Source organism: Marmota marmota, unplaced genomic scaffold (genome assembly GCF_001458135.2).
Source record: "Marmota marmota marmota unplaced genomic scaffold, marMar, whole genome shotgun sequence".
Lineage (NCBI taxonomy): Eukaryota > Metazoa > Chordata > Mammalia > Rodentia > Sciuridae > Marmota > Marmota marmota.
The window spans coordinates 6,961,408-6,989,085 of record NW_025999880.1 but is presented as its reverse complement, the minus strand read 5'-3'; the positions used below and the strand labels follow the sequence as shown (position 1 = coordinate 6,989,085).

Here is a 27,678-nt window from a genome sequence, read left to right as displayed (position 1 = left end):
AGCACAAACCTAGCCTGTCCCCTGCCTGAGCTGCAGGCCTAGCTGGTCTGGCTGCCTAATGATGGCAGCTGCTGGGGGCAACTTCTCCGATGAGGAGTTCTGGAAGGCTTGCGCCGAGCTCCAGCAGCCAGCAGTGGCTGGGAAATGGGAGCTGCTGCTGGAGACCTCGGGGATCAGCGTCTACCGGCTGCTGGAAGAGGTAAAGGCCAGCCCCCTGGGGTATCACAGGAACCCCGGAGAGCCAGGGCCATGCACCCCGCGGGAGTCGGGCGTTGCCACCGCGGACAGGTCCCTGCAGGTCCTCTGGAGCTCCGGGAGCAGCTCTGGGGCGAGCGCAGGGCAGTGCCTGCGAGTGACTTTGATCTATACAGCAGTTCGGGAACTGGGAGGTCATCAAGTTCAGCCTCAGGTCAGGCCCCACTCAGGAAGCAGTTTGTTAGAAGTTAACAACAGAGTTAAAACGTGGGTGGGCTGGTCCCCCCGCCAAGCACATACTTGTAAAGGACATGGATCCCCGCTGCTTAATGGGTGCCCTGGTGTGTGTGTGGTGGTGGCGGCCAGGGGAGTATCCCAGAGCTTGGATAAGGTGGAAAAGGGACAGGACTTTCAGGGACCACATGTGCAGAGTGCAGAGAAGGACCCTACTATATATATCTCCAGTCATATTAGTGACCTGCTTCTTTTGGTCTTTCTTAAAGTTGTACCTCATAAATTGATTGTGAAATTGCACCTAATAACTTGATTGAGGCAGAAAGATGAACCAAAAGTATAGAAGGGATGCCGTTGGTTATTAAGAAATTCTTGGGTTTTACGGGAGGCCTTTGCAACCAGGTAGCCATCTGAGTGGGAGGCATTGCAACCAAGAATGTCCTCTTAGGCTTTGTGTGATGGGAGCTGTATGCCATGCAGGTTAAAAGTCACCTCAAGGTGTCTTAAGTAGAAACGAAATATTCCTGGGAGAGATCCAGGATATTATAGGGCTTGAGCAGGGAGGATCTCTAACTCTCCCCTGGATCAACCTTGGCTCACAGGTAAAAGAAATAGACCTGGGTTGTGAGTGGGGCAGCTTCCCAAGGGGACCAGCCAAGTTCATGGCAGAAATGGGATTGGAGGGTTCCTGATGTTGGCACTATGGAACCTGTGGTAGCTTTTAAAGCAATATTATATTTATGAAATATTTATATTTTAGTGTATGGTAAATTTAACATTTTCACATTTGAAACAGAAAGCAGACACTAGCAGTAGTTAGAATTTGCTCATCTGTTGGACAGGAATTAAGGGGTTCAAATTTGTCAGATGTGTAAAAATCTTTGAGAGCTATATATAACACTACAATGCACGAGGCAAATCTCCAACTGAAAGATTAACCAGCCCCAAATTATAATATATTACCAAGTCTGAGAAATTATAAAAATAACAGAGAATATTGGTATTATGAAGACATTCCCTCTCTTAAAACATACATATTTCCTTTGAAGATAGTTCATCCCTCCCCAGTTATTGGGACAGTAGAATATGCTAACTAGGGCACTTACAAATTAATAGATAAAGACCTTTCATCATCCTGAACAAAGCAGATACTGGAAGTGGGTGAGCTGTCACATATAATTTTTTCAATATATTATATTTTGGTGAGCATTACTGACCTGAAATTCTACTCTAGGTCCCTGACATTTTAGGGACATTAATCTCCTGGTGATCATTACCAGCCTGGTGGTGGTTTTGTTTATATTGTTACTAAAAGCTTAGTCCTGCAGCCCTATGTCAACCCAATAGTGAGGACATGGTTTTGAGAAGAAGATAAAAGAAGTTTTATTGCTTTGCTAGCAAAGGAGAAACACAAGAGACTCCTGTCCTAGAGGCTGGGATTCTGACTGTCATGGTGAATAGAGGGTTATTAAAGAGGTGATTCAAAGGCTATGTTCTAGGTGTGTTCTGTCAGGGGTCATAATTCACTTGTAACCCTGAAAGATAGCAGTTTCTTAGGTCTTCTGCACCATCCCCAAGGTCTGAATGAATTCATTCCTGTGGTGTGTGTGCTTAAGGACAGATAACTCAGTCTGGGGTGGGAAGAAGATTTATCTTGCTCTGCCATGTTTAGGGAGGAAGAGAGGAGAAGATAAAGGGGGAAAAGTGTTTATTTACAAATAAACAGCAAGTGTTATGTTAAAAGCATGAAGTGGATCCCTCTTTCAATATTTTCAGTTAAAACTTTGGTAGGTGTAAAGCACTCCTACCAGGTCTTTTGTATTTTCCCAACCTGTTCTCAAAGGCCTCCAGGGGAAGACCTATCCCTGTGCTGCATTTGTGTCTCCATGAGGATGGCAGCTACTCATTCAACAAATTCTGAAAGCCCACTGTGACCAGGGCCATTGGTTATAACAGCTTGAATGAGAAGTTTTCAGTCTAGAGCAGGGAAAATTATTTTCTAATGAAACTTAAACACCTCAGTGTGCAAACGGACACGTTTTCAAAATAAATCCCTCTAGCTTCTTCCTGATGATTCCATTTCCCCTACCAGCCAGATCAAGACATTTGCCAAATTTTGTTCAACTTTCAGACATACCTGGCATCTGACCCATTTTCTTCTCTTTACCTTTGACACTCTGGATTCTTAGCACCTGTCACCTAGAATTGCAATGACACAGTTCCTCCCCTGGATCCTGTACAGCAAGTACCTGACCCAAAGGCTGTGATCTTATCTCCACCTCTTCAATGGCACTAATGATTGCAATATTAACCATTGCCATTATAATGGCCAATCCAAGCACTAAATGCTTTGCAAGTACTGACTTAGTTCATCCTTACATCAACTCTATGATAAGGCTCAGTGATTGTCACATCTTTACCCATATGGAAATGAGGGCATGGATTGATTAGTCCAGACTCACATTGATTAGTCAAGATTTGAACTGGGATCAGAATCAGTCTTCTGACTTTAGATTTGTGTCTTAAATACTGTGCTTCTCTGAACAGAGGGCAAAAGATGCCTGGGGGTATGTATACTAAACTAGTGTTGTCTCAACTCACCTTTCCAGCTCCATCTCATTCCATGCACTTGCACCAACCTCTGTTTATACACACAGGAAATTAAGGCTAAAGGAGGGTCAGTGGCACATCCAGGGACATGTCCAAGAAGTGATAGACCAGGAACTTAGATGAAGTCCTTCTGCCCATGAAGCCACTGTACCCCCACCCCCACCCCCATGCCACACACACTCTTTGCCCAATAAAAAGCTTCCCCAGTGTGTGGAATGGGCTAGGAGAAGTAGGTTCCTCATTATTAGAGGCATTCAAGAGAGTCTGATGACTATTTGTTTACATAATTCATTCAGTCTTTATGGCAGGACTGCAGTAGATTAAATGGAATACTATGGATTTAAGATAAGGTTGCTTCCCTGAAGAATCTAGTGTCTCAGTTATGGGGAAGTTAGAAGCATCAGTTGCACCAATGGATCTTTATGAACCTGTTACCGGCTGGATATGTGTTGTTCCCCCAAAATGAGACAATGCAAGAATATTCAGAAGCAAAATGATCAAGTTGTGAGAACTTAACCCAATTGGTGGATTAATCCACTCCTGTAGATTAACTGGGTGGTAACTGTAGACAGGTAGGGTGTAGCTGAAGGAAAGTAGGTCCCTGGGAGCCTTTGGGGGCTTGTATTTTGTCTCTGGTATAAGCTGAGCTTTGTCTCTGCTTCCTAGTTGCTGTGTGCTGAGCTACTTTTCTCTGTCACACCCCTCTGCCATGATGTTCTGCCTCACTTGGGCCCAGAGCTATGGAGTCAGCTGACCATGTACTGAGACTCTGAGACTATAAGCCTAATGAACTTCTCCTCCTCTAAATTGTTCTTGTTGGGTATTTTAGTCACAGTGTTGAAAAGTTGATGGAAACAAGACCTGGTTGTGCTCAGCATGCTTGCCACAGTGTGGCAGGAAGGAGGCTATTACTGTCCTTTCGCTTGGCCTCCCGCACTCAGCATCAGAGGTGACTAACCCAAGACAGGCCAAGTAGCTCCTTGGAGCTCTTTATAACAGGTCTTGAAACAAGGATGAAGAAAACCAAAACTAATCATGTCTAAGTGAGGTTGTAACCACGTTCCCCTGATGTGTTTGGAAAAGACTGAAATAAACACAAAGGCACTTGAAAGAGTTTTCAGTGTAACAAACAAATCATATTATTAATTTAAAAAACAAGGTTGTGTCCTTTTTGTAGCAGACACAAATGAATCTAAATCTTGTTCCTGGACAAATGAATACTTTTGATGTATTTTTTTTCTCCTATTAAATCCCAACATTTAGACTTAGTTTCTTCTAAACCAGTCAGTTTAACATCACCATCCTTTTCTTTTTCCCTTCTTTTCTTACTCAATTTCTTCCTTTTTCCTCTTCTTTCTTCCCCATGTTGTAAGGGTGATAACGTACCTTGACATGATATACCAATTTATAAACACAGCCACAGGTCATTTATCCCTGGATACCTAGATCTGGAAGTTAGGCAAGGATGACTTGGTTGCTTTGTTTGTTTGTTTGTTTTTGGTACTGGGGATTGAACTCAGGGGCACTTAACCACTGAGCCACATCCCCAGCCCTATTTTGTATTTTATTTACAGACAGGGTCTCACTGAATTGCTTAGCATCTCATTAAGTTGCTGAGGCTGGCTTTGAACTCATTATCCTTCTGCCTCAGACTCCAAAGCTTTTGGGATTACAGGCATGCGCCACAGAGCCCTGCTTGGTTTCTTATTTAAAAAATGGAAATAAGACCCAGAGTTGTTAGGTGAGCCCCCAAACCCTTCCTAGCTAGTAACTAGCATGTACCAGTGTACTTTGATAAGCAGAACCAGTCCAAGGCAGCCATGTGGTATCAGGGAAAGAATATGGATTTTTGGAGTCAGATGGCTCTGGTCTAAAATCTCAACTCCGCTCTGATCATTGGCTCATTCCGGAGATAATCATCCACTGCTTCCCAAGGGCTGGTGCCTCAGCAGACATGGGTGAGGGGTGAACAAGGGAGATGGGCATGCTGCTTCAATGAATAGGCCTCTTGAACACGAATCATTCATTGGTGATAATAACTCTCACAGGAGAAAACAAAATGTTGGTTCACAAAGATGCTAAGAAGCAAATCAAGTGGGATAAAAGGGTGGAGAGGAGCATGGCAGGGGCATGACACCCTTCAGATAGTGGAGTCTGGAAAACTTCTCCAGGGTGCCACATTCGGGTGGAGACCGAAGGGAACAAGAGATTAAATCATGCAAATATCTGGAGGTGAAACCTACAAGAGTGTATTTCAAAGCTCAAGTCCATTAGAATTACTTGGGGAGCTTTAAAAACGACACTAGGGACTCAGATTTAACTGTCCTGGGCCAGGGCTTGGGTGGTCCTTTTTAAAATCTCCCCTTTCATGTAGGGGCTGGTTATCTGTTCTTTGTGTATGTTTGAGAGTCTTCATAGTAAAATGTTATTTTAAGAAAACGTTAAAAGTTTCCCAGGAAACTCAGACGAGCACACTGGCTTGTAGATCCCTGGAGCAGAGGGAACACTGAGTGCTGGTCTCTGAGCCAGGCTCTGATTGAATTCTCCGCAAAGAACCAGAAGCTTGAAAGAACTGAGGGTGGCTAAGGCTGACAGTGGCCAGGACACAGGCCTCACTTGCTCCCTAGGAGGGGTCTATTACTTTTTTTTATTTTTTATTTTTAAATCTAAGCTCCTCATTTGTAAAATGAGGCTAATACCTTTCAGGATTGTTGCGAGGACTAAATGCAATGATGTGGTTCCCAAAACCTGAGTGTCCATCCGAATCATCTATAGTCTGTTAATATTCATAGTTCAGATCTCACTCCCAGAGTTTCTGATTCTGTTAATGGTATGGGAGCATGAGAGTTGCTTCTCTCTCTCTCTCTCTCTTTCTCTTTTTTGCACTGTATTTCGAACCAGTTTGTGAGGGATGCTGAAGCAGCTGGTCCACAGACCATACTTTGAGAACCGCTGATGAATGGGGAGCATCTATCATGGTACCTGAGGGGGTTCTGACTGAGAGGTAAAGTCAGAGGCAGAAGAGCCCCCTAGAGTCAGAAGCCACGAAAACAGAAAGGGTGGGGGGTGAGAAACAAAAGAATAGCTTTAAATTCCTTTGAGTATAGACAGAGGAGGAGTGGGATAGCTGGGTCAAATGGTAGCTCCTCCATTCCAGGTTTTCTGAGGATTCTCCACACTGCTTTCCAGAGAGGTTGCACTAATTTGCAGTCCCACCAGCAATGTATGAGTGTGTCTTTTATCCCACACCCTCCCCAACACTTACTGTATTCTTGATAACTGCCATTTTGACTGGAATGTGATGAAATCAGTTTTGATTTGCGTTTCTCTAATTACTAGAGATGTTGAACATTTTTTCATATATTTGTTGATCAAATGTATATTTCTTCTGAGAAGTGACTGTTCAGCTCCTTAGTCCATTTATTGATTGAGTTATGTTTTGTGTGTGTGTGAGAAGAAGCTTTTTAGTTTAAATCCATCCCATTTATTAAATAAAAACAGCATACTACAGTAACTCAGCCACTTCAATGTTTGTAGTAGCACAATTCACAATAGCTAAACTGTGGAAGCAACCCAGATGCCCTTCAATAAATGAATAAATAATAAAGAAATTGTGGAACATATACACAATGGAATATTACTCAGTACTAAAAGAGAAAAAGATTATGGAATTCGCAGGTAAATGGATGGAGTTGGAGAATATCATGCTAAGGGAAGTAAGCCAATCTCAAAGAACCAGGGGCCAAATGTTTTCTCTGATAAGTGGATACATATTGGGGGGTGAGGCATGGGATAAGTGGAGGAACTTTGGATGGAGCAAAAGGGAGGTGGGAAGGGGGAAAGAGGTAGGAAAGTTGGTGGAATGAGACTGACATCATTACCCTAGGTACATGTATGATTGCACGAATGATGTGACTCTACCTCATGCACAACCAGAGAAGTGAAAAAATTCTGCTCCATTTGTGTACAATGAATCGAAGAGCTTTCTACTGTCATGTAGAACTGATTAGAACTAATAATAATAATAAAAAAGAATAGCTTAGACAGTGTCAGTGTCCATTGTAAGACTCAGAGGCTCTCCCTGATTTTTAGATGAATGGCCACTTGGAAGTAAACATGATCCTCAAAGCAAAGAGGAGAAACTCTCCTGGAAGAGTGCCATGGGCCACTTAGGAATGCTTTCCCTGTGATCTGCAGGAGTTTTGGGCTGCATCATGATGGCCACAGCCAGGCCAAATGCCCATAGTCTGTGCATAAGCATGCCGAGGGTCCCAGCTTCCATTTAGATAACTAAATATCGGGCTGCAAAGATCTAGCTGATGGCTGACTTAGTAAGTGTTTAACTCTAAATTCCTAGCACAGTCATTTAATTAATTAATTTAATTCGTTCTAAATGTGTTCCTTGTGCCTTGGTCCTTGGATAGGGCTCTCATTGAAAATCTGGGTGAGTAGCAAACAGAACTTTCCCAGGTACTGTTCTCTCTTGTGCTGTTGACCTGTTAGCCTACTCGAAGTCCAGTCTAACTGGGAAAAAGCTGCATTCATTCAGGAGGGATGAGGACAGTTGGACAGTAGGAGGGGACCATAGATTCAACTCACTGAGAACAGAGAAGAAGCTTCTACGAGTGTCCCCCACCATCTTTGCCCCCATGGAATAGAATACAGTTTGCATTATGAACTTCTTTTATTTCAGGATTAACAGACCTATTCTGCTCCCTTCTACCTTTCTGGTTACCAGTGTGATTGAAAGGACAAAGACTAAACTCAGGACACTTATTGAGCCGTATTTTACCAGTGGGCAGGGCCACCATGTCTGAAAACTAGACATCCACTGTGGCTTTCTTCTACTTCCTGCAGGAGACCAAGGCAAGTTCTTCCTTCTCTTCTGTCTCCCATGAGCATACCCCTGTGTAGATATGCAAGCAGCTGGGTTCTAGTCTCCTCACTTCCCTGTCAGGGTGATCACATGGGTGTGAGCACAAGAATGCAGGGGAGAGAGTGCTCTGTCTCTAGGGGCAGGTCAAGCTTTGCTCTCTTACCTCACCTTTCACTAGATCCCTGCCTGGAGATTTTGTTATTAGCTAATAATAATGTGAAACTGAATTTTCACTCAGGCTTAGAAAATGTGGAGAAGAGATATGAGTAGTAGTGAAGGATTTGGACATTCTGGATCCTGGGATAACACCATACCCATACCTGAGATGAACCAGGGGTGAATTGGGGCAATGCCTGTTAAGGTAGCTGGCACGAATATCCATGAGAGACACAGCTCTGAATTCAAGCAGAGGTTTATTGACAGAGAATATCTGCCAGGCTGCCCTTCTACAAGGCTCAGCAGCCTGACCGGAAAAACAAACAAACAAAAAAAAACTTCTCAACATATAGTCATATACAATGGAGTAGTTAAAAAAATAACCCATCTGGATCTGTGATTATTATTTGGTGTCTTTGCTGTGGTTTTGGTAGTTAGGGACTTTTGGGGGGCAGGTCTAAAGAGAAGATCAGGCGTGGATGGGTGCTGATTTTCAAAATGGGGTTACTTTGGTCTGAGGATCTAACAATGGCCACATAGAGGTTCTTATCTCTGTAAATTTGCCATTTCTGGACATTTCCCAGAATATCTTTAAGCTTTGTCAGAAAAGTAAGGAAACATTTCACACAATAATATGAAGTATGGTCCTTACTTCAAATTATCATGTTAATTAAGTGGAATAATAATTTACTAAAGCACTCAGGTCAGTGCCTGGCATTCATAAATACTCGATCAATATTAGCTATCATTATTATTTCACTAGCTATATCATCAGGTTTAACCTATCACCTTTTCTTAGATGGTTTTCATACCATCTGCATCTTTAAGTGCCACAGGTGGCCAGCTTCCACAGATGTACACCCGGGAGACTTCCTGTCTCCCAGAGGAGTGCAAAGGAGCACTTCTATGTGAGACAAAGCAAAGTCCATGCACACTCAAGGGCACACTCACAGGCTTAAAGAAATGTGACTCCTCAGGGGTCCTCAAGACTCCTGTAAATATGGGTGGACACCATGAATTGAATGGCACGAAGGGCACCTTTCTGCAGGTCAGGTCAGGACGGATATGGTGGGGAGCCAGCACTCACAGGAGATGCTCCCAAATGGGGATTGCAAAGGTCGCTTGCAAGCATTTTGTTAAGATATGACTGCTTTTTCAGAATTTATTCTCTTTAGGACAAATAAGTGTACTTGCACCAATATTTTTCAAAATACTTTATGAATGCAATTGACAATAAATTGCACAACTTAAAAGATGCATTAGAATCACCATTGCTAAGAAAAATAATGGCTTGATATTTAGACTAGATAGCTAGAATCATATCTTAAAAATTAGTGATATCAGGCTGGGCATGGTGGCGCACACCTGTAATATCAGTGACTCCAGAGGCTAAGACAGGAGGATTGCAAGTTTTTTGCAGCTTAAATTGCAGCCTCAGCAATTTAGCAAGTCCCTGAGGACTTCATGAGACCCTGTCTCAAAATAAAAAAAAAAAAAAAAAACATTAAAAATGAGGGGAGGTGCTTGGATGTGGCTCAGTTATTAAGTGACCTTGGGTTCAATCCTCTTAACCAAAAAAATGATATTAGTAGCAAATTTCCTAGTCATGTGCCCCATCCCTAGCCTCCATTTTTTTTATTTATAAAGTGGAGCTAACGATGCTCACTTCACAGGATTACCTTGAGTCTTCATTACCATGCACAGTGCCTGGCTTAGAGCAGGTACATCATAGATGTTGGTTTCCCTAAAAATGTGGATTATGTTATGGTTCTGAATGCTCAGTTCTTTAATCTGGAAAAAGGAGATCATCATCTCTATATGTTCCCAATTCCAGATCTTTAGATGTATCTAGTCTAATCATTTCACAAAAGAGAAATTCTTTTTAAATTTTTAAAAATATTTTATTTGTTCTAATTTGTTAGACATGATAGTAGAAAGCACTTTAAGACATCATACATAGATGGAGTATAATTTCTCATTCTTCTGGTTGTACATGATGTAGAATCCAACCAATCATACAGTTATATATGTACATGGAGTAATAATGTCTGATTCATTTTACTATCCTGCCTCCCCCCACTCCCCTCTATCTAATCTAAAATAACTCTATTTTTCCCTAGTAACTCTGTTCTCCCCTAACCAAAGGGAAAACATTCAGCCTTTGGTTCTTTGGGATTGGCTTATTTCACTTAGCATAATATTCTCCAGCTCCATTCATTTACTGGCAAATGCCATTGTTTCCTAGTTCTTTAAGGCTGAGTAAAATTCCATTGTGTAGATATATATACACCAGACTTTCTTTATCCATTCATCTGTTGAAAGGCACCTGGGTTGATTCCATAGTTTAGCTATTGTGCTTTGAACTGCTATAAACATTGATGTGGCTAAGATTCTTATTAAAACCCACTTTGTAGGTGAGTAGGGAGAACTTGGACCCTACCTGCACTGACTTCAAGCCTGTTGTGACCATCAGGCTCTCTTCTGGGGCTACAGGGTTTATGAGAAGACTCTTAGAAATAATAGATGGAAAAACTTGGCACAGGACCTCGTCCGTATTCACCCTGACTCCACGGCTGCCCTTCCTCAGGACTTTGTTGGAGCCTCCAGAAGCAGCATCTGGGTATCTCTTCTGGCCCTCTGGGCAAGTGCACCAGGCTGAGGGGAGCGACTCCATGCAGGGCCATCCTGGGTGGTCTGGAGCTTGGAGAGCAGCTTCTGGAAGCAGAGGGACCGCTGACTCTTGGCCAGTCAGTGACATCTTTGACTAAGTGATCCATGGCCCCTTCCTTCTCCATGAGCCTAAGTGATGGTCCTTGTCACCTTAATCCTCAGTGAGTGATTTGGAGGAAACATGCAGAGCGAGTAGAGATAAATAAGGAGACATGGTGAAGAGTGGAAGGGGGCCGGTGTCAGACTCACTTTCTCTTTCAGTCTGTCCCAGTGCCAGCTGTTGGACTCAAGGCAAAAATTGAGCTTCTCTGAGCTTCATTTCCTCTCATAAAGGTGGAGACAACCTAGCTTCTACATCTATGTCAACGATTATGTGAGAAAAGGAATATGAAATTGTTTGGAAACAGAACCTGGCTTTAAAAAAATTTACTAGGATCATTGAAGGAATTCTTGGCACGTGAACATGATTGAAAAACTTCAAATATAAAATACTGTAACTGTGCTGGGTGTGGTGGTGCACACCTATAATCCTAGTGGCTTGGGAGGCTGAGGCAGAATGATTGCACATTCAAGGCCTATTAGAGTCTGTAAACAAGTCAAAATAACACCTGGCATTTTGCCAGGGAAATGTTAGAGTCTGTAAACAAGTCTGGATGGTGCCTGGCAAAATGCCAGAGGAAGTGGTTTGTGAAGTAACACCAGCGAGCCATTAAGTGTGGAGATTCCTTATTGGTTGACTGCTGTATCTAGTTTATGCTAATTAGATAAGCTGTGTGGAATGTATAAATACTGCTCCTGTCCTGCAATAAACGGCTTCCACTCCTGCTGTATCAGTCTACACAAGTTGTTCGTCACCCCCCGGTTATTTTGCCCAGCCAGCCGGGCTGCGGCAAAGGCCAGCCTCAGCACTTTAGTGAGGCTCTAAACAACTCAGTTAGACCCTGTCTCAAAAGAAAAAGTAAATAGAGCTTGGGATGTCGCTCAATGGTACTGCTCCTGGGTTAAATTCCCAGTTGTGTGTGTGTGTGTGTGTGTGTGTGTTTATGAATCAATATATATATATTCATTTCATGACTTATATAATGATTGCTGACAAACCACCAAGAGAAACACATTCTGAGCTGCTGCAAGGTCAAGGAGGGAATCCTGTGCCTGACTTCTCAGAGTCAAGAATATACTGGATCCCAGCAAGTTGGTAGTGTTTTTTTCCTTTCTGAGTTCCTTAGTGGAGGGAGATCATATTTCCTGGGCATGTGCTCTTCTGTGTCTCTGGGCAGGAGTTACTGTCCACTACCGTGTCCATTATCTCCTGCTTCCCTTCCTTGACGTCGCCTTTTAGCAGTGCTTATGTGCTTCTGCACTGTTTTAATGAATGTGTCTATAATCATATTTCCTTGTAGATATTCATAAGTCTTAACAGCACTGTTCTGTCACTCTGCACTAGAGTAATGTTGAATAAAACCCAGTCTGGACTTAGACTTTTATTCCAAAGGATGAGTTCAAGGAGTGGTGGAAGGAAGTCTTGTGATGGGAAGATCTGCAAGCACCTCTGAAATTAGGCAAATGGGTCTTATAAAGAAGAGTAAAGGCTGGGAAGAGCGGTGTGTGGGGCAGTGGGATGGAAGGGTGGTGAGATGGGTAGGATTGGAGAAGCTCTACCTTGAGGCCAGCCTCTACTCAGGAGGGGCTGCTTGCTGGCTCAAGCTTAGAATGGGTCGAACTTCAGGAACCTGGGGAAAGGAGAAAAGTGCAACCAGTTTGATTGACAAACATTCTGTTCATATTGATCAGCAGGGACGGGTAACTTAGCTAATCATTTATGAGGCAAAGAATGGGAAATTGGAGGGTCTACTTTGGACTTCTCATAGGTCAACAGGTGGAGCATCTGTGATCTAAGTCATGTGGGGAAAGAGGGTTCTCTGAAGTAAACTGTTTTGCAGACCAAAAAGAATAGGGTGATCTCTTAACCTTCACTGTTTTTCAAATTCCCAAACTTCAAATAAAATTCCACATTGCCAGTAAGGATCATTTGTATCAATTAGGATTGCTTTAAGTTGCAAATAATGAAAAACTGGACAAATAATAATTTAGACAAAGAGAAGTTTTTGTTTGCTCACCTCACAAATAGTTCAAAGACCTATAGTTGCTGTTTTGGGTTTAGCCAATCAGTGATGCCATCGATTCTTTGAGTCTGTCTACTCTGCTTTCTTATGTTCATTGCCTCTTGGTCACAGAAGAGTCGCTGCAGTTTCAAACATCATGTCCATGTTTAAAACAGGAAGAAGGTGTCACATGGCTACCACTACCTGCACAAGAAACTAGGGAAGTTGTGCACATTGTCATAGAAGTTCTCTTAGTACTTTACCACCAAAAAACTTCTTATTATTTGAAGTGTAAGAAACCAAATGGCTTATAAATGGGGTGTTAAAAAAAGTATCCAGTATGTTTTGCTCCAGATAACAATGGTTTGGGGAGGGGCTTCAGGAAAACAGGGTCTTTTGGGTAAGGTTATATGGAATCATATATTGAAATGATAATTAGCTTGGAAAAATATCTAAAACAAATATTGTAAAAGATTTATACCTGTAATTTTAGAGGACTCTTGCACATCAGTAACACAGACTTTGCCTAAATAAAGCTAACACTTATGCTTTTGCATCTCAGATCATTTGTACAAACAGTGGTCCCCAAACCTGAGGGGAGGCTCTTTTGCTCCTGGTGAAAGGACATTCTTGATAGAGATGTTTTTAAAAGTTAGAAAAAGTATAAACACCCTGGAAATATTAACTCACCCTGAAATATTTTCACCTCAAGAAAACTTTCCTAATGGAAAAATTAGAAACCTGAGCCAACTATATTCTGTAAGCTCGATTATTCTGGAAACATTTATTTGCATAAAAATATATGGCAACGGAAGTATCTTTAGAGAATAATTAATTTTTGTGTGAACGGTCCATCGCCTCAACATAATATCAAATTACAAATAAAAAAAAACACTGTTTGTATCATGTTATTTGTATTTGGTCACTTAGAAAAGTATTTATTCACTTTAAAAAATATTGTATGTTAAACAGCATCAGTAGGCATTTATGGCTTCTGGGGTTATGTGTCACTTTCCAAAAATCTTTATAGGATCTTCAAATTTTCCTATCATGAATTATTTTATAATAATTTAAAAATTCACTTTATTTTTCAAAAGATGAAATAAAAATGAGGATGTTTGTTGAGATGTCATTTAGGAAAAATGATAAGCGAGAAAGTGCTTGGGCCCAAGGAGGTGGTGGCTGCTGGCCGGGAGGAGAATGTTGCATTGATGGACCAGGAAAGGTGTCACGCAGCATATTGTTCCTCTGCAGTTCTGTCATTCCTCAGTTCTGCCACGAAGGGAGCCTTAAAAGGAAGCTGTCACAATAGTTCATTCTTCTGTGTTCTCAGAAGTCACGTTCGCTCCATTTTTCTCTTCCTCGGGGGCTTTCTGTTCTCTTTGGTGACAAGGCGGGGACTGAGGTCGTGGAGACTGCAGCACACACAGGAAGGGAAGGGACCCGTTGAAGGAAAACGTTTGTCTCCATGCTTGCAGATATCAGAGTGAAGTCGTGTCAGCCTGCGCAGTTTGGTGTCTTGACCTGTAAGAGTCCCTTTTGCTCTCAGATGGTGTAGACAATGAGACTCCAGTGTTCCCTTTTTGTATGGGGGAATTGAACTCAGGGTCACTCAACCACTGAGCCACATCCCCAGCCCCCTTTTTGTATTTTATCAGAGACAGGGTCTCACTGAGTTGCTTAGCATCTCCATTTTACTGAGGCTGGCTTTGAACTCGCAATCCTCCTGCCTTAGCCTCCGGAGCTGCTGGGATTACAGGCGTGTGCCCAATGCACCCTGCTGAGACCCTGGTATTCTTGACCTGTGTTTTGTCAAAGCCTCTAGATAAAACATGCTGATGGGTGTCTATGTGTGAGTAGGTGTTTACCCTCACCATTATGTGTGTGTGTGTGGGGGGGCATGGATGGGTGGATGTGCATGCGTGTTGCGCAGAGGAGCAAATGGGAGAAGATGTTTCTCCTGAGGCCTTTCATCAGACTGTTCCTTGAGTCAGGGCATTGTCGCTGTGGGATGTAAGGGCTTCAGATATTTGTGGTTGTCATTTGCTTGATGGAAACTGTTGGTATAAAGCCACATACTCATAGAGCTGTAAGGTTCTTTGGGATTCTTCTTGAATTTTACTTTGCATGTCTTGCCAGGCACTTTCACATATATCTGAGATTTCTAAACTGGGAGGTGTTTAGTTCTGGGTTATGCCACCTGAGCTGGAGATCTGTAAAGCTTTAGGATCTCTAGAAGATTTGCTGTATTTATCCCTTGACTTCATATAAGCCCCAGGTATTGTGTTAAGGAGATGGCTGCATTCACGAATCCTTAGCATGTCCTTAGCACTTGGAAATAAGAGCTTACCTTAGAGCTTCATTTTTACTCATTTCTTTGCCTGTGATTGTGTTGAAATTAATCTGAACCATTTCTGAACTATTAACAAGTAAGCCTTACGGTAAGATGAAGGTCAAGAATTGTAAGCTGCTGTTGTTCAGAGTGAAATGTGTCAACTCGAGCCCAGAACCCTCGCAGAGGAAGATGCGACTTAAAGTGAAAATTAGGGAACACTTATGTTTTACTTGGAATTTAGATTTTTTTTGTGGTGCTGGGGATCAAACCTAGGGCCTTATACATGAGAGGCAAGCACCCTACCAATTAAGCTATATCCCCAGCCTTAGAAATGGTCTTTTTTTTTTTTTTTTTAACAAAAGGAACGAGTAAGATTTGAAGCAGATGTTTCTTCCCCTTTTCAGTCCTTTATATACAATCAAAAAGAAGCAGTTGTTGAAAATTTATGTCTTGGGATTGATTTTGAAAATGTGCTAGGTTTGGGACTGGGGTTGTGGCTCAGTGGTAGAGCACTTGTCTGGCATGTGTGATGCCCTGGGTTCAATCCTCAGCACCACATATAAATAAATAAATAAATAGTCCATTAATGGCTTAAAAAAATGTGCTAGGTTTTATTGTGCCCCATGGTACTTATCCATATGGCCCCTGCCTGGAACTCTAGGTGTCTGCATGACATGACATCTGATAAGCGTCAAATCAACCTGCCTGAGGTACAATTCAACTGTCTCCATAAACCCACAGATCATCTGTCTCCAGATTTTCTCCACCTTGGAAAATGGAGCAGAGGGTCTCAGTTGATCATTGCTTGTTTCCCTTCTCCCACAGTCAATCTGTCAGCAACCTCCAAAATACATCCCCAAGTCCCCGATGGCTCGCTCCATCACTGCTGTTACCTCCCAGTTCAAATTGCCCTCATCTCTTACCTGGAGCGTATTTACTGGTCTTTAAAGCAATCTCATTGTTCTTTTATGTTCTATTTTCTCTTAATTAGCAAGAATTTAGAACAGTAATTAGATATGGTCATTTCTAACCTGTATTTCTAATTAGATCTGGTCATTCCCCTGTCTAAAGGTAACCATTCATTTTCTACACCCCTTACGAAGTCCTTTGGAGTACACCCCATAACTCCCCTCCACTCTTCTCCCCTCTCCTCTACTCCCCTCCCCTCTACTCCCCTCCCTCTCCTCTTCCCTTTCCTTCTCCATCCCCTCTCCTCCTATCCCTCCCCTCCCCTCCTCTCCCCTCCTTTCCTCTCCCCTCTCCTCATTTCCTCCTCTTTTTCTTTCTTCTTTTCCTTTTTCCTGGTACTGGGGATTGAACCCATGGGTTCTCCACCACTGGACCATATCCCCAGCCCATTTTGTTTTTCATTTTGAGACAGGATCTTGCTGAGTTGCTGAGGGCCTCCTTAAATTGCTGAGGTTGGCCTTGAACTTGCAATCCTGTTGCCTCAAACCTCCAAGAAGCTGTGATTCCCTCACAACTTTTCTAACCTTAGCTTCCATCACTCTTTTTCTAGAGTTCTTCAGACCCTAAGCTCTGTAAGCCTGCCAACCCATCAATTTGAAGGCCTTCCTCCCACCAGGAATGGGCCCCTTCCCCCATGGCCAGCTACTTCTCTTAGCACTGAGAGCAAGATGTCCTGTTTATATAACCCCTCACAAGGCCTTGCTCGGCCACCTGACAACAGACATCCCACCATGGCCCCACTTACCACATAGCCTTTGTATATCCTACTTAAATGTCCTGGCTAGCAACGACACCGATTCCCACCGATAGTGCTCATCATATGTCACCAAGACCCCAGAGGAGGTTGGTGCCTGATGTGGCATGAAGCCCATCCACCGCTGGAATCCAGCATTTTCTCAACATTGGTACCAACAGCTTGTTTCTACCTGTTCTGTTTTTACAGAGTACTTGGCTTTATAAGTATAAAATCTTTGGTGTTCTGAAGGATTGCTCCCCAGCTCTACTCAAAGAAGTCTATATGGACTTAGGCTACAGAAAACAGTGGGACCAGTATGTTAACGGTGAGTGATGCCTACTTTAAGTTATTAGAATGTAGAATCTATTCTCATTTTTTTTTCTAGCTTGTAGAAACGAACAGGTTTGATTTCTACTGTGTTTTGCTTCCTTTTAAATTTTGGCACAAAAGTCTTTTAAATGCGGGCCTGAAAGCTGCCCTTTCTATCCCTTGCCCTTGCTCCTGACAGAGTTTGGGGTTCACTCTGTGGTTGACTCCCTGGGCTGCTTTGCTCTTCCTGTTAGGTTGTGTAACTGTCCCATGTATCTAAGTGGCCCAGAGAGGCGCCTTGGAGGGCATGGGGTCCTGGTTTTGTTATAGAAGTTGAATAGAAGATTTCTATACAGGTGAGAATATATACACCTGAGGAGGTCAGAGAGCAAGGGGTGGAGAGGTGTGGGGCATTCTAGGTCCAGGAAGAGCACATGTCAGGTTAGAATAGCATGAAGTAGCATGTTCAGAAGCCACTAGCACCTGGTGTGCTGGGTTCATTAGAACAGCAGACCCTGCCCAGACTCTACTACTACTGCTGAGTACAGGATGGCTCCCAGCACCCTGGGCCAGTAGAGGGTCCAGATCCCCAAGGGCCTAGCAGGACTACAGGGCCACATTGCTGAGATTTTTGCTCTGTTGAGATGCAGAGTTATGAAAAGCATTAACCATGGGATCCACCTGCCACTCAGAGCCAGGAGTGGCCTTTGCTGTTTTGGTCGTAGTGGAATAGGCCTACAGAGCTAGCCAAGAGCTAGCCAAGAGCATGAAGTCTCCAGCCAGGATTCCTGGTGGCAAGTAACAAAAAGGCCAAGTACAGACAGTATAAAAAAAGAGAGAGGAATTTTTTTGGTTTATGGTGTTAAAAAGCTCCAGGCTTTGTAGCTTCGAGGACAGCTGCTTTGGAGAACTTCAGTCATTTTATCAGAATGTTTCCTTCTCCCTCTCTAGTTCATGTTTGCCTGTGTGTTGATCCTAGTTCTCAGGCAGATTCTCTGGTCATGGTAAAAATGTCTTCCAGAGGTAGGTTATTACATCCTTGTGGTGTAATAACCCCAGAGGAGAGAGAATTCCACTTTCTTAGGACAGAAGCCACAGTGCCAGCACTGGCCATCAGCAGCTGAGCGTGAAGCACCTGCTCACGTCCTGTGGACATTCATCATAAAATGAAAACTTAGTGTTTTCAGACCGCCTTCCTATTTAAGGGGCATTGTGATCCCCCTATCCTATCCTACTTGTTGATTTAGTATGGAAAGGAACCAAGTGAGGAAGCAGGCAGCAGGAAAAAACTATGCCTTTTCAGTGACAGCCAAGACACCTGACACCTAAGAGCCTCTGACACCTGCTCCCCACCTAGCATCCACAGCCTGTGCTATAGTGGTGGGTCCAGTAGAAGGAGCAGTTGGCTTTGATTGAATAATCCTGGGGTCCTAAATGCCACTCTGGTCCTCCTGGATATTGTATGAGCACCTGAAAGTCTTACTGAACCCCTTAGGGCCTAAACTTGCTCCAGTGTCAAGTTACTGAACCTGCCGGAACTAAGACCCTGGCTAGGTACACCCTGGGGCTACCTCTTATCCATGTTCCCAGCCCTGAAGCTACTACAGAATAAATCCTGCTTAAAACCCACAGTAGAGGAGTAGGGACAGGTGATTGAAACCCCAGAAGATGGTGGAGATGGAGATGCTGGTTTGAGAAAGAGGACCAAGGCTGAGTGTGCAAAAACAACACACCTCCCTTCCTTCCAGGATCCCCTGCGACTTCCTGCGACATTAGTGAGCTGGCAAGCCCCAGAATCCAGGGTGTGCTTCTAATAGGTTCCTTTCACCAGCTCACCCTGCCCGCTCAGCGTCTCCTCCAGGGCTGTCTTGGGCTCTTCCTCAGCCTCAGGGGCTCTTTCTCTAGGTGGGGAGCTAGAACCCCCTGCACAGCCTGGGTGGAGGGGCGTGTGCCATCTGCTCTGTGCTTTCTCCCTCCCACAGTAGCAGGAGGAGAGAATTAGGTTGCTGCAGCAGAGTGTAAAGAAATATGGGGGAGAAGCAGGAAACCTAGAATAAACACTGTTCGGCCACTTTCTGGCTGTTTAGGGTGACACTGTGGAACTTTCATGTCCCACCTGCGCATGCTGCATTGGGTGACCCCTCAGTCCCAGCCAAGCTGTTGTCAAGCTAGCTTAAAGAGGAAGAAAGGACTCAAAGGCGAAAATCTTGGTGCTCTAGTGACATCTGGTGGTTACCCCGATCTGAAAACCGATCCCATTTTCTTTCTGGATACCTGATTCTGTTCCATCGTTCCCTCTGCCAGAAGGTCGATGGTGCTGTAGGATGGATGAGGTGTGTGGGTCTCTTTCTGGGTCACTGATTTTTTTTTTTTTTTACCCTCTAGACTGTCCCTGGGCAGCAAGCTTTCAGTGGGAATGAATCTCCTCGTTTTTTTTTTTTTTAATTCTACACCTTAGGAGTTAGTGGTGCATCTACACTACGAAGCCACCGAGGCATTTTGTTACTTGAAGCCAAAGAAGTTTCCAGATGCATTAACGTCTTCTGTTCTCCCTTAGAACTCTATGAAAAGGAATGCGATGGAGAGACCTTGGTGTACTGGCAAGTGGAGTACCCCTTCCCCATGTACAACAGAGACGTATCCTTTTACAGAGCGCTCGGTTCCTTACCCCTGCTTCGTGTGTCTGTGCCCTTGGCTTGTGCGCAGGGGGCCGGGGCTGATTTTCCATTCGGTGCAAACAGCATCATCTTTGAGTCTCACGGGTACATCTGCTGGAGCTGCTGCTTTTTCCTGTGGCTTTCAGAGACCTCAGGGTGTGATTTCTAGGCCTGACCGCACAATTACACTTCTGTGATTGTGGGCACGGGAGGGCAGATTACGCTTTCCAGGGATGTTGTAGAGGGCTGGACATTGCTGAGCCACAGCACTGGGGGGGTCTGGAGGGAACGCTGTATAAAGAGTGCTAACCCAGGCCCCTGGATTTAATGGAGGAGGAGGAGGTGGGACCCAGAGAGCTGAGCTGACGGAGGTGCTGGGACTCAGGCTCTGCATTTCCAACTCTCCCTGTTCTGCTGTCCTGCTCAGTTGACCCCACCGTGACACCGCCTGGCTGTTGGCTCTGGACACTTAGGGACATGCTTCTTCCCCTAAATATCCTTGTTTATGAAATGCAGCAATTGCGGAATGAGGGGAGTTTGTCTGGCATCTCGAGGGTGTAAGAAGCCACCTCAGGGCCAGCCTGGGAGGGTGGGGTGGAGATTCTCCTGGCGAGCAGGATGGCCGTGGGATGATGGACAGGCGAGGAGATGACCCCCTTCACTGCCCTCTTCAGTCGCCACAGCTCAGCGTCTCTCACGCTGTATTTCCATAGAAGATCTTTTAAGCAAAAGTCTTGTGGAATTCAAAAAAGATTGGTGAACTAGGTGGTCACAGGAACCTTTCCCAGTTCTGACACCTTGTAAGTCTGTGTATTCCTAAATAATTATTCTGTAGAGATGGGGAGGAGGGTGTGTGTGTGTGTGTGTGTATGTGTCTTAAGCCTGTGTGTCGACCCTGCCCCCCCCCGCCCCCCACTGAGTAGATAAGACACCTTAGGAGTTTCTGTCTTGGCACCATATCCCTGTACTGCTAGTTTGTAGTCACATGGTTCACATTTCAGTAAATTGTTACTTGATCCTTTAGATTTTACACAGTTTCCTAATATCCTGGCAAAGGAAGTGCAAGATGAGTCATCATCCCCATTTCACAGTCAAGAAAACTGAGGAAAGAGAAGTTCGGAACTTTGCCAGGTTCATACAACTAGTTTGTGGCAGAGGCAAGCTTGGTGTGTAGGACCATCTGTACGCAGGGGTGGTGATCTTGCCTACGGGACAGTCTTACCTCTCTGACCTCACAGTGACACTTTAGATGGCATTCTCAGCAGTGGACACGTGGAGCTCCTGGAAGTCTTTTTCCAATGACTTTCCAATGCCACATAACCCCCCCACAATGAGACTCTGTAGATGTCTATGTGTTTCCCTGGTTTGGGTTGAGAACAGAGAACTGTGCTGTGGAGAGCATTCCCTGGTTTGCTGTGTGAGCTTAGGAAAGGCCCTTTACTTCTCTGGGCCTCAGCGAACTGGTGGTCACAGGTCGTATGGCATGCTGGAGCTGGATTTCAATCAATCTTATCAAGGTAGTTTTTCTCAGTGAGGTGTCAGATGCCATCTGTTCCACAGCTGAGAAAGTCGTGGAGAGAGCAAAACAATATTTGTTGTGAGGAAAAAAATAAAAGGCTTGGAAGAAGGCCAGAGCCAGGGTACAGCCATCTCTCCTGGAAACACTGATGTGCATCGCTGCTTGGTACCTAGGGAGTGGGGACCATGCATGGTCCAACTCGAGGGCCTGGGTGCCACAGAGGTGCGGAGGTGGCATGGGGCACGGCAGGTGTGCTTAGTAAATGCAATAGTGCTGATTGCCAAAGGCTTTTAATTCTTTCTGGTTTGACACCCCAATTTCCGTTATTTCAAAGTAGAGTTAACTCATTCAAGATCGGAGGCCCATCCCGCGTTGAGATTCTCAAGAGGTGCTGGAGCAAGATCTGAGTGCAGGTTCAGATCCTGTCACTCCAGCCGGACTGTGGGACCTTGGGCAAATGCCTTCACCTCTCTGAGACTCAGTTTTGTAAACTATAATACAGGGATCCTCAGGCCACATACTCCCAGAGTCTTTGCAAGGTCACCCTTGATGTGGCATATGTAGAATACGTGATGTTTGTGACATTCTACCATATACGTGGACTACGTGATGTTTATTACAGGAAGCGGTGAGGTTCGTTTCTTAGGATGTAATTACCTTCCCTGGAATAGGGCCAGAGACCGAGTGGTTGTTCCGTCGATGTTTATGGGGATGAATGCATTGGATATTCTTGGTGAACCATGTTAACCCAGGGAGGACATCTACCTATTAAATATCACGTATTCTAGTGTCTTCTTATGGCCACTATTTTTAACACTACTTGAGGTCTTCTATGCATAGTGATCTGTAATTATTGCTTGGGTGAGAACAGAAAAAGGAACGATACCATTGTTTATAGAGTGCTTATTCTGCTCCAGATTTTCTCTAACGCCCCCACCAAGCCTAACTGGTGGGCAATACAACTCCTTTTTTTCCCCTAAATACAGAAACTAAGTTTCAGAGAGGTTGAATAACTTACCTGGGAGCACACAGCTGATAAGTGACCAATCCTCTGCCCTCTCCTAGTGCCTTCTGGGAGAAAGGAGAAATTGATTCCTGGTGTCTTTAAAAGCACCATTGAGTTATTCACAGGAAGGTAATGCATGCTCTCAAATGGGAATCATATGTGGCATGAGATGCAATCTTGCAGCACAGGTAGGGAGACAGGGCAGGTAAGTGAGGAACCAGAAGGGAGTGAGCACCCAGTGGAAGGCACAGAATCACATCCCCTCGCTCCCAGGTTGGGGAGCTCTCCTCCTGCCTGTCTGAACCCTGGCGTTGATGTGGTGCCTTGACGGTGGATGCAGTATGTCTACATCCGGGAGCTCAGGGAGCTGGATATGGAAGGGCGGAAGATCTATGTGATCCTGGCCAAGAGCACCTCCAGCAGTCAGTTTCCGGAAAGGTCTGGTGTGATCCGGGTGAACCAGTACCAGCAGAGCCTAGCAATTGAGAGCGACGGCAAAGGGGGCAGCAGAGGTAAAGCCCGGACCGCCCTCATGAAGGCTGGGTGGTGGACAGTCCCCTCAGGTGCATGAAGCTTGTCCCCAGAGGTCAGAGGATGGGCACAGGAGCAGAGCAGACCAGGGCCAAGGCTTCATTCACCGGCCACACTTGGCTAGAGCATGTGGTGGGTGTTTAGACTGACCCGACTCATTCTTCACTGTCCCTAGGAGATCTGAACACTAAAATAAACCAGAAGGTTCAGAAATTCTCCATAGGCTGATCCTGGGAATGCATATGGTGGGCCCGAGACTGAGCAAGAGGACTGACAGAAAGGTTTTGGAGAATGTGGCTCCTGCTCAGCACAAGCCCAGCAACTCAGGACCTGCCCACCACCACCACCCCCAGGGAAGAGCCGACAGAGATAGTCACATGGCACCTGCCGTACTGAATGAACATGGCCTGTGTCTCCGGCAAAATCTGAGCAGTACTTCTAATGCTTGTTAGATTTGTCACCTAACTTTCCTGAATCTTCATTTCATCATTTCTGAAGTGGGGTTAATTTTGTCAGTTTCTTAGGGCTGTTAGGGTAAATTAAACAAGAGACTATATCCCAATGTCTATCACTTGCTGGGTGTTTAATAAATAGAAGCAAAACACGCCTGTGGCTATGTTTTCAAAACTGCTTCTGGCCCGGAGCCTGTAATCCCAGCGGCTCTGGAGGCTGAGGCAGGGGAAATCACAAGTTCAAAGCCAGCCTCAGCAAAAGCGAGACACCATTACAGAGGGAGCCTTGGCGTTCATTGCAGAGGCATCTACAGCTGAAATCACTGTAAACGCTTACTACTTCGTAGAATGACTTTTGGAAGGTATTTCTTCCTCCTGAGTTTGTCCTGCTCACTCTACAACCCATGCCCCATTTTTCTTGGTGTTAAAGCCCAAATATAAATCCTGGACACCTCTCTGTGTACCGAAAGTCCAGGGAAAAGCATCTTGTCTATTTGGAAAGTAAACATCATGTGGCCTCCGGGAGTTCTTTTTCTGTAAGAATACTGACTTTCTGGAATAATTAGTATATTATTGTACATGATTGCTTTGTGAAATGTGCAAATGATATCACCTATGCAGCCTTGTTTGATTTATTTCCTCTGGTTTGTACTGTTATTAAAAGCATATTGTATTATAGAGCTATTCAGATATTTTAAATATAAAGATGTATTGTTTCCATAATATAGATGTATGGACTATATTTAGGTAATAGATGCATTACTTGGAAAGTTCTGCTTTGACAAACTGACAAAGTCTAGGTTAATTAGCAAATTATATCTCAGTTAGCAGTAAATCAGTGGAACATGCCAAGAAAAGGATAAGGATACTTAAAATGGAAATAGTTCTCCAAAGGTGTACAATTTGGACTTGTTCAGCTGCTCAGTATATGTTACCAATATTCCCTCAGGCTCCCACCCCAAACTTGAAATTCTTCTAGTTCTTAAGAGTTCCTAATTTATAACTGATTTTAAAATTAGAAGTTTCTCTAGTGGTTTCAGTTTGGGAGTAATCATTCAGTTAAAAGTACAGTGTGGTTTATGCAAACAAATAGCTTGGCATTAAAATTGGCCTCTTCTTAAGGTGGGGCCCAGCCTGGCACTGTGGCCAGGGGTGGCCATGTAAGTCCCGTCAGGATAGTCACGCCCTCCCGCATTTCCACATGAGTTTAGTAACAGTGCAGATTCCATGTCCCTGTTCTGATACCCTCTGAGAAGTGCCTGATGATGCTGATGTACTTACAGACACAAGAACAATCTTTGCTATAATTGTATAAAGCCATAAATGTACATAAATTATCTGTAAATGGTTAAAAAAAAAAAAGCGAGACACTAAGCAACTCCGTGAGACCCTGTCTCTAAATAAAATACAAAATTGGGCTGGGGATGTGGCTCAGTGGTTAAGTGCCCCTGAGTTCAATCCCCAGGAATGGCCCCCACCCCCTCACCCCTACCACGCTCCCCCCCCAAAAGTGATTTTATATAGAAATGCCTCAAGGCAGGTTGGTGGAGAGAAGTCCATGGCAATTTGATGCCACGTCTGCTCTCTCTGGGCCTGGATACGAAGAGGTAAGCTTTGCAGGGTCTCATTGCTGTATTTTTCCAGTGTCTCTCTGACGTTCTGAACTGTGCTTTCTTTTCCCCTCTAGTTTTCATGTACTACTTCGATAACCCAGGAGGCCTGATTCCGTCTTGGCTCATTAACTGGGTAGCCAGGGTGAGTTCCCAGGAGACTGGAGGGGGAAGTGTGTTTGACAGATGTTGACTCAGCGCACGGAGCTGTCAGGCTGAAGAGACACATTGTCTCAGGCGTAATGAGGCTCTTTTATGAAGACCTTGGTTCAGTGACTCCGGATAGGCCTGAAATTGCCAATAACCAGGACACAGGCTGGGACAGAAGACAAAGAACTGGGAGCTTGGAATGCTGTGTGGCCCCAGACCCTGCCAGGATCACATTCTGGAACCTCTGGACAAAAACTGCCGCCTCTAGGAACAATGGTGCTTTGGGACCTAGTATCTGCTTATGAAGGGTAGACAGGTCTTGGAGATGACCAGAGGTGACCAGGCCTGAAAGACACCAGTGGTTTGGTCATTGTTGCTATTTTTTAATTTTTTTTTTTTTCTGTGAGGGGAGGGAGAAAAGCCACCTGTCTACTTTGGAAGTCCAATAGTTGTGATTTTGAATCTTGGCTTTGCTATTGACTGTCTTATTTTATTTATAAAATCTGTGAATTTGTTCCTTTTTTAAAACCGGAGATGCATATTCCTTACCCACGGAGCAGATGATGGTCAAGAAAAGTCTTGCACAATTCCCAACATTAACAAAACAGCACGTCCTGCCCTCAGACCCCAGTGCCTTACTGTTTTCGAATGCTATGACGCAAGTCCTTTCCCTGACTCCTTTGGCCTCGCCCAATTCCATTTCCTGGGTTTTCCTTCTTCTTTTCAAGAAATGATGATATTTTTTTTATTAGCAAAAGTCCAAATGTAAGGCTGTGTCTTCTAACAGTGGTTTCTATCATCTAGTTTTATCTGTGCTCTGGGTCTGGCCTTTCGTCATTATCTGTGACAATGCTGGGCTCACACCGGAGCGGGGCCTTATTGGCTCTCTGCCACCATAGTTCACCTTTTGCCACATCTCAAAGAACCCTGCTTGATCACCAGAAAGACGTGGAAATGACCGTCTCTTTTCCCTTGCAGAATGGAGTTCCCAACTTCTTGAAAGACCTGGAAGAAGCCTATCACAAGTACCCCAAGAAAAAATAAAAGAGAATTGGGACCCTTACATATGCAGATTGACGTCTCTGCGGGTGCCACCACCTTCTGATGCTCAGCCTTCCTGTCAAATTTCCGCCTTCAGTGGTCTGCACGCCCTGCCTGACGTCTGGCTCCCTGGCCGGCTTCCTTTCCCACTCCTCCCAGCTCAGGCAGCTGCCTCCTTCTACCACTGAATGGGGGACAGATTAGGGAAACTTTTGCTTGTTTATTTTTTAAAAAGGGAAGTCCTCAGTAGGGAACACAGCATTCCATTGTGCCATTGTAGGGGGGATGGGTGGGTAAAGACAACAGAACCAGAATGATCATTCTTGGCAAGCTGGCCCTTTCCCAGAACTGCTGTCTTACAACCCAGGAGGGGCAGCTGGAAGTCACCCCTCTGTTCGAGCTGATCTTCTCCTCTGTGCCAGATTGGATACACTGATAGGCATGGGTCGTATGCTTTGTTGACTTGATTGTCATGGGGTTCTTGGTGATAATCCTCTAAGTCTTTCCCTGCCCCTACTTGTGAGTGGCCATGGCTGTTGTGATATCACAGCACTTTGAGAAGCATTTGCAAGCCTGACTGGACACATAACGTGATGACCACTTTCCCCCCTCATTGTTCCTATCTGAGTTTCCCTCCTTATTTCCCATATGCCGCTGGGAATAGGCTGCCTTTACCTTTTAGCTCTGCATTTTCCTGGAAACAGAGATGTCAAGATGGCAGTTAGCAAAAGCAAATATGCTTCGTGCCTAGCACTCTGCTAATTTACCTTGGTGTGCAATAAAATAAATTTCCCTTCTAGAATATCTGGAGACTTTGAAGTGACAATAGTTTACAACCAGGTAAAAATGAATTAGCAGCCTGGTTGACTCTGTAACTTTTTTCTCAGGAATTCTATCTAAGTTTTCTGCCTCTTCTACCACCAAAGGGACTCTCAGAGTCCTGTTTTCTCTGGAATTTTGGTAGGGTAAGATATGCTGTGGCTAAAGACACAGCACTGATATTCTCAGGGAAAAAAATTTAATTACTAGGTGTGATGGTCCAAACCTTGGACATAGAAATTCAGGATATAAAGCCAGAGGACGGTATTTGTTAAAATGGAATTCCTGTTTGTATGCTTTCTCTCTGGGAAGAAAAGTGTATGAATAAATATGGAGTTGCTTATACTTGTCTTATGGTCAGCTTTCTTCCTACTTTCTCCCTTTTGTGGTAATGAACTGGTTAAGTTTCTTGTTTGCAATTGACATGCAACCTAACTTGTAGAATTGAACACACACAAAAAAATAATTTGGGGCTCACTTTATGGAAGACCAGTGGTAGGTAGCTTTAGGTAGGGATTGCTAGAGGTGCTCAAATTTACATTAAAAATCAACTTTCTTCTTCAGTTTGCCTTTGACATTGATCTGCATGTGGTGGTAGGAATTCTGCTTACAATAATAGATAGGCCTATGTCTTTCCAACGTCATACCAAGCCCTGCAGCCCCTCAAAAGACAGAACATCTTTCCAACAGCTCCTGCACTA

At 44.2% G+C, this 27,678-nt stretch overlaps 1 protein-coding gene across 3 annotated transcripts; it reads left to right on the top strand.

The window, feature by feature from the left end:
• The first annotated feature begins 6 nt into the window (after window positions 1–6).
• On the top strand, window positions 7–27,322 carry LOC107150421 (phosphatidylcholine transfer protein). 3 transcript variants are annotated; one of them, XM_015495441.1, is made up of 6 exons: window positions 7–199; window positions 17,091–17,208; window positions 19,750–19,829; window positions 22,715–22,886; window positions 25,045–25,112; window positions 26,096–27,322. In XM_015495441.1, exons 1-6 carry the CDS (start codon window positions 59–61, stop codon window positions 26,159–26,161), a joined length of 645 nt encoding a protein of 214 aa, XP_015350927.1. In that variant the 5' UTR covers window positions 7–58; the 3' UTR covers window positions 26,162–27,322. The 3 variants fall into 3 exon arrangements, with proteins under 3 accessions (XP_015350927.1, XP_048644541.1, XP_015350928.1); XM_048788584.1 differs by lacking the exon at window positions 25,045–25,112; XM_015495442.2 differs by lacking the exons at window positions 25,045–25,112; window positions 26,096–27,322 and adding an exon at window positions 23,081–24,697.
• Window positions 27,323–27,678: the final 356 nt, after the last annotated feature.